Source organism: Salmo salar, chromosome ssa06 (genome assembly GCF_905237065.1).
Source record: "Salmo salar chromosome ssa06, Ssal_v3.1, whole genome shotgun sequence".
Lineage (NCBI taxonomy): Eukaryota > Metazoa > Chordata > Actinopteri > Salmoniformes > Salmonidae > Salmo > Salmo salar.
In genome coordinates this window covers 42,083,640-42,095,971 of record NC_059447.1, presented here as the reverse complement: position 1 = coordinate 42,095,971, position 12,332 = coordinate 42,083,640, and the positions used below count along the sequence as shown (strand labels likewise).

General features: G+C 42.4%; 1 protein-coding gene across 4 annotated transcripts; it reads right to left on the bottom strand.

Moving 5' to 3' along the window:
* Nucleotides 1-1,464: 1,464 nt before the first annotated feature.
* On the bottom strand, nt 1,465-7,391 carry LOC106607258 (probable phosphatase phospho1). Of its 4 annotated transcripts, none has more exons than XM_045720599.1 (3): nt 6,812-7,391; nt 6,341-6,401; nt 1,465-5,405 (listed from the first exon to the last, which is right to left on the bottom strand). In XM_045720599.1, the coding sequence occupies exon 3, from the start codon at nt 5,362-5,364 to the stop codon at nt 4,594-4,596; it is 771 nt and encodes a 256-aa protein (XP_045576555.1). In that variant the 5' UTR covers nt 5,365-5,405; nt 6,341-6,401; nt 6,812-7,391; the 3' UTR covers nt 1,465-4,593. The 4 variants fall into 4 exon arrangements, with proteins under 4 accessions (XP_045576555.1, XP_014059524.1, XP_014059523.1 ...); XM_014204049.2 differs by having other exon boundaries at nt 6,341-6,431; nt 6,812-7,390; XM_014204048.2 differs by having other exon boundaries at nt 1,465-5,548; nt 6,812-7,383.
* Between the last annotated feature and the right edge of the window lie 4,941 nt (nt 7,392-12,332).

The following is a 12,332-nucleotide window of genomic DNA, read 5'->3' as shown; positions in this document are numbered from 1 at the left end:
TTAGACCGCTGGGCCACTCGGGAGCCCAATCTGTAGCCCAATAAACTGCAAGCTTTCCTGAGTTGTCATGGGAGGACCACACAAAATATAATCGCGTGACTCCAAGTGTACTTCAATATGATGGTTATTATATCAATATTTGCACATCAAGGCATTCCACCGCCATTTCCCGCATAATTAATTTCACCGACACAGAAAGATCCCACCATGTCGAACGAACTAACTGTCTGTCAGCATCTATACAATTTTACCGGAATTTCATGTTTCCATTAGCCTGGTCGTGACTTTTTTCATACATCAGGTCATTGATCCACATGAAATGGTTGGATGGAAACGTGGTTACAGTTAGGCTACTTCCTAATAGTTGCTGGTTGAAAATGCAATCTACACAGGATCATCTAATCAGGTTTTTGCATGGGTGGAGTTTCAGCTTCACTGGTGACATCACAAGGCAGCAAATAAGTTAATAGACTAATAACAAAGAGCGTTTCAAACTTGTCTGCCAATAACAGCTAGTTTTCAGTTTTCCCCACCGCACTCAGACCATTCCCAGACGATCCTAGCTAAATTCTTGTTTGAGAAATAGGTTTTTGCTATAAAGCTATTTTTGTTTATTCTTGATCATTTTAATGGAAAAGAATTACAGTAAGGGACTTAAATGATTTGATGTTGATATAAAAACGTCTGCATTGGGCCTTTAATGTGGAGATGGCAGTCATTTATTTGCCAAATGCAGATATATTGCAACCATTATCACACTATATAAATTGTTCAACTAGCTTTCTCTAATAGACCGCTGTTGGTAGACAGTTTAAGTGCTTACAGTCATTATGTGAAACAATACAAGTGACTGTTCTTGTTCTCAAATTCTGTATAATGCCATACATATCTTTTAGATAGGCTAGTGTCATATATATATTCTAGATGGGCTAGGCCTGCTTATAATACAAACAATGGATACATTCTCAGGGACTCAAGCAGTGTTGGCACAATTATAATTATTTCAGTGCTTGTTGTAGAAATTGATAATTGTTCATTGATAATTGCATAGTTCTGGGGTGTCAGATGACTGGCATGAGGGACAAATGTGCCTCTGTAATTCAGTAGGCCTTGTGATATGTTGAAAGAAAGTATGCATTTTATCAGCGATTGCACAGATTAAATTCATAATCTCTTTGGTGTTATGGTCTACTATTTTTCACCCACTTTGGAGACATTATTTAGACCTTTCCTTTATCACATAGGCCAAAACCTATCTCACAGCTAATTATCCTCCGTGGTCTAATGTTTTGAGAGAGGGAGGGTTGTTGCATTGCAGTGGGCATGTATCTAAATGGTGTTCAAGCCTATTGTGCTGCTGCCTTACTCAAGGAACATGGTTTCCAGTGGAATTTATGTGTAGAGAGAAATATAGCGGGGTGCAATTACAGTGTGTTGGGATAAGACAAAGTACAGACTCAGAAGTTTAGTTCATGGCTTTATATTCCTGCTGGTGGTGGAACATGTAGGTACAAGTACGGGGTACATTTAAAAACAGACATGCACAAATAATAATAATACATATGTTTTAAAAACGACAATATTTAGTTATATAGCTATGTCATATGGTACAGTACATTTTCGGTTCCATTTCAATTTATTTTCCTTTAAAACTGGTCTCCATTTGAAATCTGTAAGTCTGCCAGTAGATGGCAATGTTATCACATTACATTTTCCCTGATCAGTCGTCAATTCTCTATTTCACAAAGAGCACTGTTAATGAGTAAACAACACAATTTATTATTGATAATATGAGATTTAAGAATTACACTGGAATAGCCACCCATTCATTTAGCATCGACAATGCCATTGGGTGGACTGGAGAGGGCTATAGTCAGAGAACGGGACACTAACTAACCGGATCTGCTTCCCTACTGACCCAGTTTGACTGTTACAGTTTTTTTCAATTGCTGACATGCATTGTCAAAACTCTTCACACAGTCAGCAAAACAGAAGTGTATGTGGACCAAACTGTGAATAATTTTTCATTGCTTTCACACAAAATGCATTCATTCATACTCCACCACCTGCAAAACTATATATTTGCAGCATGTTTTCAAATGCTAACACAGTTTCCAAAACTGTTAAAACACATTCAAAACAGAATGATGGCAAATGTTATGCATTTCTGCAGGAACCAGATTGAAACATAGAACATCTCAGCAGAATATTTAATCATTCCCAACACAGCTGATTGCAATTTCAACTGAAAGCCTACCCAAGTGTCCTGTTTTTAGTCTCGTTACTAAACAGACAAAAGAGGACGGCTTCGGAATGGTTTAGTTTGGAAACATGGATGAAGGAAGACAGGTTGGTGGGGAAAGAAGAGTGGCAGGGAGAGGGAGAATGCGTGGAGGACAAAGGAGAGGAAGACCAAGAGCAGTGGTCTCTGATTAGATAAGGGCCACAATTGTTGACTATGTTGTAAACCCTGGTCTCTCTTTGAGAGAGGCCGGTTTAAGGGTGCAACCAAATCTGCAGCGTTCAACAGTTGCATCAATAGTACGAATTTTCCGGCAAAACAACAGGTGAGATGTGCATCCTTCAATGATAATTGAACTACGTAAAACAGTATGTTCACATTTTTACATGTACTGACATTTTTACATATATTGACTTGTTTTGTTTTTCAGTAGGATCCAAAAGGTTGCCTCCCACAGGAGGGAGAGGCAGAATATTTTCAGATGTGCAGGAAATTGCCATTGTTGACATGGTGATTGGCAACAATGCAATAAAACTGTGGGAAATTTGGGACAGAGTGCTGGCAGACAATATTACTTTTGGGAATGTGAATACGGTCAGCACAACGACAATTGCCGGAGTCCAAGAGAAACATAAAATAAGGATGAAGCAGTTGTACACTGTACCCTTTGAGAGAAACTGTGAACATGTGAAAGAACTCCGGTATCAGTATGTCCAGGTAAGATGTCTGTTCAATAACCAAACAGGGTACATGCACAGCTATGCATAATGTAAAGTACTGTAAAACTGTGGATTTACTGTAGTTAAGATTAATGGAGATGGAAGCCAGGCAAACTGCACATACATTAATCTTTGTGGATGAAGCTGGATTCAATCTGGCAAAAGCATGCCGCAGGGGGAAGAAATGTGATTGGACAGACAGCAACCGTGGATGTTCCAGGCCAGAGAGGAGCTAACATCAATGTGTGCAGCACTGCCCAATGATGGTTTGCTGTTACACAAACCACTCATTGGCCCCTACAATACAGAGGCTCATTTATTTTCTGGATGAATCTATTACTATTCCTACCTCCATACTCCCCCTTCCTAAACCCCATAGAGGAGTTTTCCTCTGTGTGGAGGTGGAAGGTTTATGACCACCATCCACATGACCAGATGTCCTTACTGGATGCCATGAACGCGGGGTGTGGAGACTCTTCTCCTGAAGACTGCAAGGGTTGGATTAGACATTCCAGAAGATACTTTCCAAGATGCATTGCCAGAGAAGACATAAGATGTGATGTTGAGAACTTGTGGCCAAATGCAGGAGAGAGGGAGAACTAGAACCCTCACAGTACTGTACAGTATGAGTGATTATACTATACTTCTTAAAATGTATTATTATTATTGCAGCCCTGGAATTTCAGGAACTTGTTTTTTGCTTCAACTTTATTTTTCACAAGTAAATTACTATATGTGAAGACATAGGGAAAAAAAGGCTATTGAAGCAAATTGCTGCATTTCTGATTCATTCTTGTTAAATATACTTTAGTACAGTCAATAAAGTAAGGTGTTATTATATAATGAAATACTGATTGTGGAAAATCATTTAACTTCAAAGAGAAGTTCATTTATGTAATGCTCCCTGTCAGTGTGTTATGAGTGACAATTGTTGCCAGCGTTATGGTCAAACAAGATTATTTTGTTTGAGGTGAGATTAACTGTTTGGCCAAGATGCATGTTGGTAATGCAGACTGTGTGAAGAGTTTTGAAAAAGTGGCTTCAGTATTGACCGATGCTTATTAGCAATTGAAGAAAACTGTATTAAACCAATAAAGCTTAGTGTCAACAAAGGAATATAGGTAATACATCAGTCCTAAATGTATCACTGCAGAACACCCTATTCAGTCAATGATGTATGTTTGTTCCTTTTCCCTCTCAGTCCAGCGTAAGAGGATCAATCCCTCTAAAAGATTGACAATACTGCCCTGATTGGTAGGATATCAACTAAGGCATAGGTCTCTGTAATAACTGACAGAGTGGATGCTTTTCCTGGGTTGGTGTTTCTGATTGACTTTAAGCCTAGAGTGTAAGGAGGTGGACTGAAAGACTACAGTATCTCTAGCTCTATGGCTGCGTCCGAGTAAGACAGATGGACTGAGCGGAAGTGTGACACTGGTGCAGGCAATATATCAAAAGCCTGTTCAATTGGCATGCTCTATTCTTGAGAGTAGAGTGGTTTTTCACTGTGTGTCAGTATGTGGTTTTGTGGGTATTTGATCTGGGAATGTGATTTGCCGTGTGTGTGTGTGTGTCTGAGTATTTGTGTATGTGTGTGAGCAGGCGGTGTACTCTCCCCGCCCCCTAGCTTCATCATTTCTCCTCTGCGTGCTTCCTGAGTCGCTCCACCACATCATCCCCACTGGCCCAGGGCACAGTAACAGCCTTGAACTCCCCCGGCCTTGCCTCGTGGATCTCAGTGATCAGCCGGTGCATGGGGTAGTCCCGCCGGGCAAACGCCGTGTCCCGGGGGCCTAGGATCAGAGACGGGCAGAAGTCGTTGGCTCCATCGCCCACATAGAATACCCTCTGGAACGGCCGCCCACGCTCCTGCGTCCGCCGCATCACATAGTCCCTCAAGATCACCTGCTTGCACATGTTCTCCGGGCAGCGCAGGCAGCTGTGGGAGTGGAAGGGGCGCAGCACCAGCCGGCCATCCTTGTCGAAGGTGGCAGGGTTGGTGAAGATCTTGACGAAGAGTTGGCGGGCCCCAACGCGGCGGAGCCAGGACTCGATGAAGAAGGTGTTGGCATCAGACACCAGAACCACCTCAAAGTCCTGCGGGGGGCGGTTGCGGAGGAACTGGAACAGGGCCTGCATGCCGGGAGAGGCAGGGATCTTCTCGATGACGGAGCGGATGGCGCTCTCTGTCACGCCCTTCTCTGCCATGTAGGCCAGCACCCGCTGCATGTACTCGTTGTAGTGGCCCGGTCGGTAGGTGTCCTTCAGCCAGGCAGGGAGGTTCTGCCCTGGGGCCGCCTGCACCACCACATCATCACTGCTCTCATTTACAATGGTCTCGTCAAAGTCGAAGAAGATGAGGAAGCGCCTGTCAGAGGGGGGTGTTGCTGAGTTGGCGGCCATGTTGTTTGCGGAGCGTCTGGAACGTGGGGGAACGTCCTCGCCTGGGGGAGAGCCAAAGCAGTTCATGACTGGCTGGCTTTGACACAGCCTCTTACTGAGATGAGTGGCACCAAAATCCCTCTTTTGCACCTTTTGGTCCCTCGTTCACGATGAGGCAGGTTGGAAAACACACAAGGTAGGGGTTCTGGGAAGAATTTGTGTATAATAGGCCAGGGAGGAGGAGAGGATGGAAGCAGAGTAAAAAAAGTACAGATTGAAGAGGAAAAGACAAACAAAATACAAACATTTAGAGAAACGTTTTTTTTCAATGGACCTGAATTAGAAAGATTAGAGGTGGAATGAGAAAAAATAATTGTGCCAATATCAGCATGGGTTGCATTTCTGCTTGGTAGCCAGCCAACATGTGTACTAAAACATCAAACACATTTATACCCCTGAAATCACATTAAGTCTGAGTAAGTCCCAAGTCTTGAAGTCCGAGTCCTTTATAGTCACGAGTCAGTGCTTGCAATGCTAAGCTGCCATCCAATAATTGTTTTAATATACTAAATGTTGTTACATTGTAAGGATATCTTGATAATTTAGCTCTCTAACATTTGCTGTTGTTGCTAGTATGTTAAATTATGCAACAAAGAGAGATTTTCAGACACTACTGGTCGACTCCGAGTCACGTCCGGTCCTGGACTAGAGTACTACAACACTGATTTTTTTACCATTTGAAATGCCATAATCTAAAGTCACATTATCGTGTAAGTGATTAGGGGCGATGTTCTGTACCTGTGCAGCTGCAGGACATTGCATTGGGAAATGTAATAAAGAGCAAGTAACACACACGATGAGTCAACAGCATACAAAATAAACTGATATCTTAATATCAGGACAGTTTCAACGTCAGCCTAAAAGTCATGCGATGCTGATATGTTTGAAGCTGCAAGGAATCAGTTAAAAGTGAAGGAAAGGAACATACTGTACTGACCTTCAATGTTCCGTGCTGTCAACAGAGGGTTCCTAGAACACTATCACCCAATACATGGGATCTGTAAAGTGAGGATAATTCGGGTACAAGCCTGTAAACAAACCCAAGAGACGGACACTTCAATGTTGTAATTATCTACAATGCCAGAAAATGCAGCGCGCTCTGCAGCACTTACTGTAGGCTAATAATGTAACCGTCGTCATACAATGTTAGGCTACATACAATGAATATAGTACAGTACCGCATTAAATGATGCCATTTCACAGGAATATCAATTACTTATGCTATAACAATTTGTTCCAAAAACGGAGTAGACTGATGAACATCTAATATATAAATTATCCTTCATGCAAATGTTTCCTAATTCACGAGTGAACGCGCTGTATTTACGCACTGGAAAACGTCCTGAAGGTTTGTTTACTAAATAATTCATCTTATTTGCAGAGCGAATGAACCATAGCAAAAATGTACCAGTAAGAATGTATGTCCACAAACAGTATACCCGACGGCATTCTTGTCCCTCGCGGTCTCTATAAAGTCGCCTATGTTCTTGAATTGGTCACCGACATGCTGTACTTTGTCCAGTCTTGAACATTACTTGGTTATGTACGGGTTTGATTGTCGAGGAATAGAGTGCTTTCAGCTCGTTTTATTGGCTGTCAAAACCACTGAGCTTGCTACGGTTATGACGTCATAGGCTACACAACATCGACCCATTTGGCGCCCGCCTCCAAGATCCTGTGTAAGTGAACCCATAGAAGCAGCAGACAGGTTGGTTGATTCTGGCTTGAATATCACTCAGCACAGCCTCCAGAGAGAACATGGAGAGATTCCGTTTGTTGTGTTCTCTCAATGTATGCTTAACAAAACTGCTTAGGTGGTATGTACACATGATAAGCCTGTTATGTGAGATCATTTACAGCCTTTTTTGCTGTGTGTGCAAACCACACATCCCTAATTGACCCAGGGGTGACACCAAAGAACGCAATGTTCAAATTTATGGTAAAATAAACTGAATGGTTTACAAGTGGTTTAGAAAAAGGTGAAAGCAAGACATTTGCACCTCTGAATGCTCAGCCACTTCGACACAGCAGGCCACCCTCCCCCAACCCCTCCCTCATGTCTCCATCTCCTCTCAGACACACAGCCTCCCTGCTTCTCCTCCACGAGCCAATAATGCCTAGCAGTTGGGAGGTGACTATTTCTGAACGCAGATGGGAGTCCAGACTTATCTGGTGCTGTGTTATCACCCGGCCCTCTCCCACTCACAGTGCAAGAGAATGAACCTGACCACCCACTCACATATTCACAAACAGCATCAGTGCGGTGGTGAGTCAGTCACTCACTCACACTTTCCACTGCTGTCGGTTGTCCAATGGTTATTTTGCATACAACCTTCCCACAACTTTCTGGGAATGTTGCTTTGTACATGTAAAAAAATATGGAACGCTAGCTCCCACCTGGTAGAGTAGTGGACTAATTCCATGGATAGAGAACATTCGATTATAACTTTGAATCTCACAGATGCCGTGTCATAATAAAAAATAAGTGTTTGCATGATTGAAGCCCAAGGAAATTAATTTCCATGTGTCCTATCTGTAAAAATAAAAAATAAAAAGTTTACGATGGAGACTACACCAGCCGTGTTGCGTGCTAAATAAGTGTACATATACATGTTATTCAATCATTTCATCCCAACTGCTCACGTGCGTCTGCGTAGCCAGGCGCTAAAACAGAACTTGGCTCTATTTTAGACGCTTAACGCGCCACCTCACCCACGTGGGTGATTGAAAGACGAACAAGGTCCACGTTCCAGTCCAGTTGGAAGTAACACAACTTAAAGTTGGTTGCCAAACACCATTTAAAATCTTGAGAAGAAAAAGAAAGCTTCAATGAGAGAAATCTTACTCAAATCGAACTAGGTTTCCCAACTTATGGGTGGATTAATTGTCAGAGTAGAAAACCCTTTTTTTTTTGTAGGACTCAAAATGGGCAAAAGAAAAGGACCATAAGCATTTCATCTCCCAGGACAAATTAGCTAGCAACAGCAAGCTATCTAAAATGTCCATGAATGTTTCATTTGTGTTTTGACCTGTCAAATGAATTGGTATTTTAACCTGCATATCATGAACGCATCTGGTGGGGATAGTTCAACTCAACATGCGCAGAAGACTGTTTGGTCAAGGTGTAAAGAAAAAACGTTGAAGGAACCAGAGTAAAACACTCCCAGAAACCTCCCTGCAACCTAGAAATGTTCCCAGAATAGGCTAAAATGTTAACTTCCGTTCTCAGAACATCAAAAAAAACATTCAGTTTAAACGTTTAGAAAACGTATGGCTTTGTTCCCAAAACCAATTGGGAAACCAAAAATGCGCATTCCCACAACCTCCAAGGACCCAAATGTGCTAGCTGTGTGCTGTCTCTTTCTCACTCTCATCTGCATAGAACACAAACACAGACTCACTTCCTCTCATCTAACCCTGTGATGTCAACAAGGAACTGAGATACGATATTTCAGTATCAGTAATACACTATCTCTCATCAAGTTTTTGAAAATAAACTTTGGTAGGTTTTGCTCTAATAGTCTGCTCTGGCTACAGGGTCTCTACAGGATTACAAGTAAACATCTGCAAGCACTTGAACACACAGACACTGATGAAGACAAAAAAACAAAAAAAAAACACGAAACAGACAGCTAGACACGCACTCTAGGGACTAATGGGCGGGGTGTCCTTTAACCTGGTTGATGTGGCGTGGACCCACCTCTTGGCATGTGCACTTTATGATCTTCACTTCCCCTTTCCTGAAGGCTAACATACATTTCATATCCATACACACAAACCTTGTAGCCAAACACACTGCTGTTAGAAGACTTGCTGTTCCCATTGAAAGCTACTTAAAATAGCTTGATTGTATCCAAGATCACGTGTTTTCATATGATTTATGTGGCGTCCTCCATGACAATGTCAACCTTCACGCCCGCTTCCTTCCTGCCAGGCAAACCCAGTTCTATTAATAAATAAATAAAACGGGTGCATAATATTGTCTAGTTATGCACAAAGACTGCTCTACGTGTTCTTGCAGTGCTTACGACAAGGCTTATTAGCGGTGGTCTTGTGGTGCTTCAAATTAAAGCACATTTTTGGAAACCGTCAAGCTGCGTTTGTTGCAAGCCTTTCCTTTATTCATCCCTAGAATGGTTCCTTGAGGAAAATCCCCCCCGGACATTGTGCCATTACGGCTTCTAATGCTGTGAGGCCAGGTAACAACGGAGTAAGTCAGGTCATCTAAAAGGTCAGGGGTGTAGAAGACTTGACCTACAGTATTTGGATTGGAACACAAGGCCATTACTACACACTTACCACAGACCCAGGTCGTAACTACCCACTGTAGCCACAGACAAGGAATTGCCACACAGTTCAATTTGTGAGAAATAAAGGAAAGCCTGTTTGGTAATGCAGTGATTTCAGCCGTTTGATCAGTATCAGCGTCCTTCTGTTGATACAATCGCATCCACTCACAACACTCGCAGAGATCAACAGAGTCGAGCTTGTCAAGTGATCCTAAAACGTCACCAGACAAACACAAAACTGACTGCAACCAGAGATGGAACAATCAGAAGAAAATAGAAAAAGGGAACAAAATATACAGAATGAGCCAGCTTGCAAAAGGAGTGAAAGAGGTCAGTGAGTTGCAGCACCCTGTGTAACAGGAACGACCAGAATCAGAGCTGTAGACGTCTGGAGCCTGTATCGAAAAACATGACTAAGCAATTAGAACACAAAACCCTGTTGATTAAATCAATGTAGTAATGAATAATACAGCCACCTAGGATTAACTCTGGGCAACAGCCCTGTTTCATAAAGCAAAAGCTGACAAGCGGACCCAAACTGTTATAGACCTATATCCATCCTGCCCTGCCTTTCTAAAATCTTAGAAAGCTAAGTTAACAAACAGATCACCGACCATTTCGAATCCCACCGTACCTTCTCCACTAAGAAATCTGGTTTCCGAGCTGGTCATGGGTGCACCTCAGCCACGCTCAAGGTCCTAAACGATATCATAACCGCCATCAATAAAAGACAGTACTGTGCAGCCGTCTTCATCGACCTGGCCAAGGCTGTCGACTCGGTCAATCACCGCATTCTTATCAGCAGACTCAATTGCCTTGGCTTCTCAAATGACTGCCTCACCTGGTTCACCAACTACTTTTCAGATAGAGTTGTCCGGACCTCTGGCAGTCTATGGGGTGTGCCACAGGGTTCAAATCTCAGGCCGACTCTTTTCTCTCTGTATACATCAATGATGTCGCTCTTGCTGCTGATGATTCTCTGACCCACCTCTGCGCAGACGACACCATTCTGTATACATCTGGCCCTTCTTTGGACACTGTGCTAACAAACCTCCAAATGAGCTTCAACGCCATACAACACTTTTTCCATGGCCTCCAACTGCTTTTAAATGCTAGTAAAACTAAATGCATGCTCTTCAACTGATTGCTGCCCGCACCCTCCCACCCGACTAGCATCACTACTCTGGACGGTTCTGACCTAGAATATGTGGACAACTACAAATACCTAGGTGTCTGGATAGACTGTAAACTCTCCTTCCACTCACATTAAGCATCTCCAATCCAAAATTAAATCTAGAATCGGCTTCCTATTTCGCAACAAAGCCTCCTTCACTCACGCTGCCAAACATACCCTCGTAAAACTGACTATCCTACCGATCCTTGACTTTGGCGATGTCATTTACAAAATAGCCTCCAACACTCTACTCAGCAAACCGGATGTAGTCTATCACAGTGCCATCCGTTTTGTCACCAAAGCCCCATATACTACCCACCACTGCAACCTGTATGCTCTCGTTGGCTGGCCCTCACTACATATTTGTTACCAAACCCACTGGCTCCAGGTCATCTATAAGTCTTTGCTAGGTAAAGCCCCACCTTATCTCAGCTCACTGATCACCATAGCAACACCCACCCGTAGCACGCACCCCAGCAGGTATATTTCACAGGTCATCCCCAAAGCCAACACTTCCTTTGGTCGCCTTTCCTTACAGTTCTCTGCTGCCAGTGACTTGAACAAATTGCAAAAAATAAAAATAAAAAATTAATAAAAAAATAAAAAAAATCACTGAAGCTGGAGTCTTATATCTCCCCCTCTAACTTTAAGCATCAGCTATCAGAGCAGCTTACTGATCACTATACCTGTACACAGCCAATATGTAAATAGCACACCCAACTACCTCATCCCCATATTATTACTTACCCTCTTGCTCTTTTGCACCCCAGTACCTCTACTTGCACATTATCATCTTCACATCTATCACTCCAGTGTTAATGCTAAATTGTAATTATTTCACCTCTATGGCCTTTACTGCCTTACCTCCCTAATCTTCTACATTTGCATACACTGTACATTGATTTTTCTGTTGTGTTTTTGACTGTACATTTGTTTATGTGTAACGCTGTTGTTTTTGTCACACTGCTTTGCTTTATCTTGGCCAGGTCGCAGTTGTAAATGAGAACTTGTTCTCAACTGGCCTACCTGGTTAAATAAAATTTTAAAAATAAAATAAAGGCTTGGCGGCAAACCCACTTTTGGTTCTCAACATGGTGCACAACTTCAACCACAGCTTTCCACCTTGGTGATGGATTTGTTTAGTGCAGGACTGATTGTACAGTATTTTGTTTTTAAATATTATCAGTCTGACTCAAAATGGCTGGTTAAACCATCCATTCAATTGGGGGGGTAAAATATTTATTTTTTTGCCACATTCTTAGTGAACATGATGCACTTCCTCAGTTGTGACCTGTCTGTATACAAGACTCCTGTGGTCACCGTTGCAAAAGACAATGTGATGTAGGGCTGAAACTAGGGCTGCACAATATTTAACAAATATTGCGATTATGATTTAACTTGCAATTTAGATCAAAACACTTTGGTAAACTGTTGGAATCAGAGAAATAAAAATAGTATTCCGATTC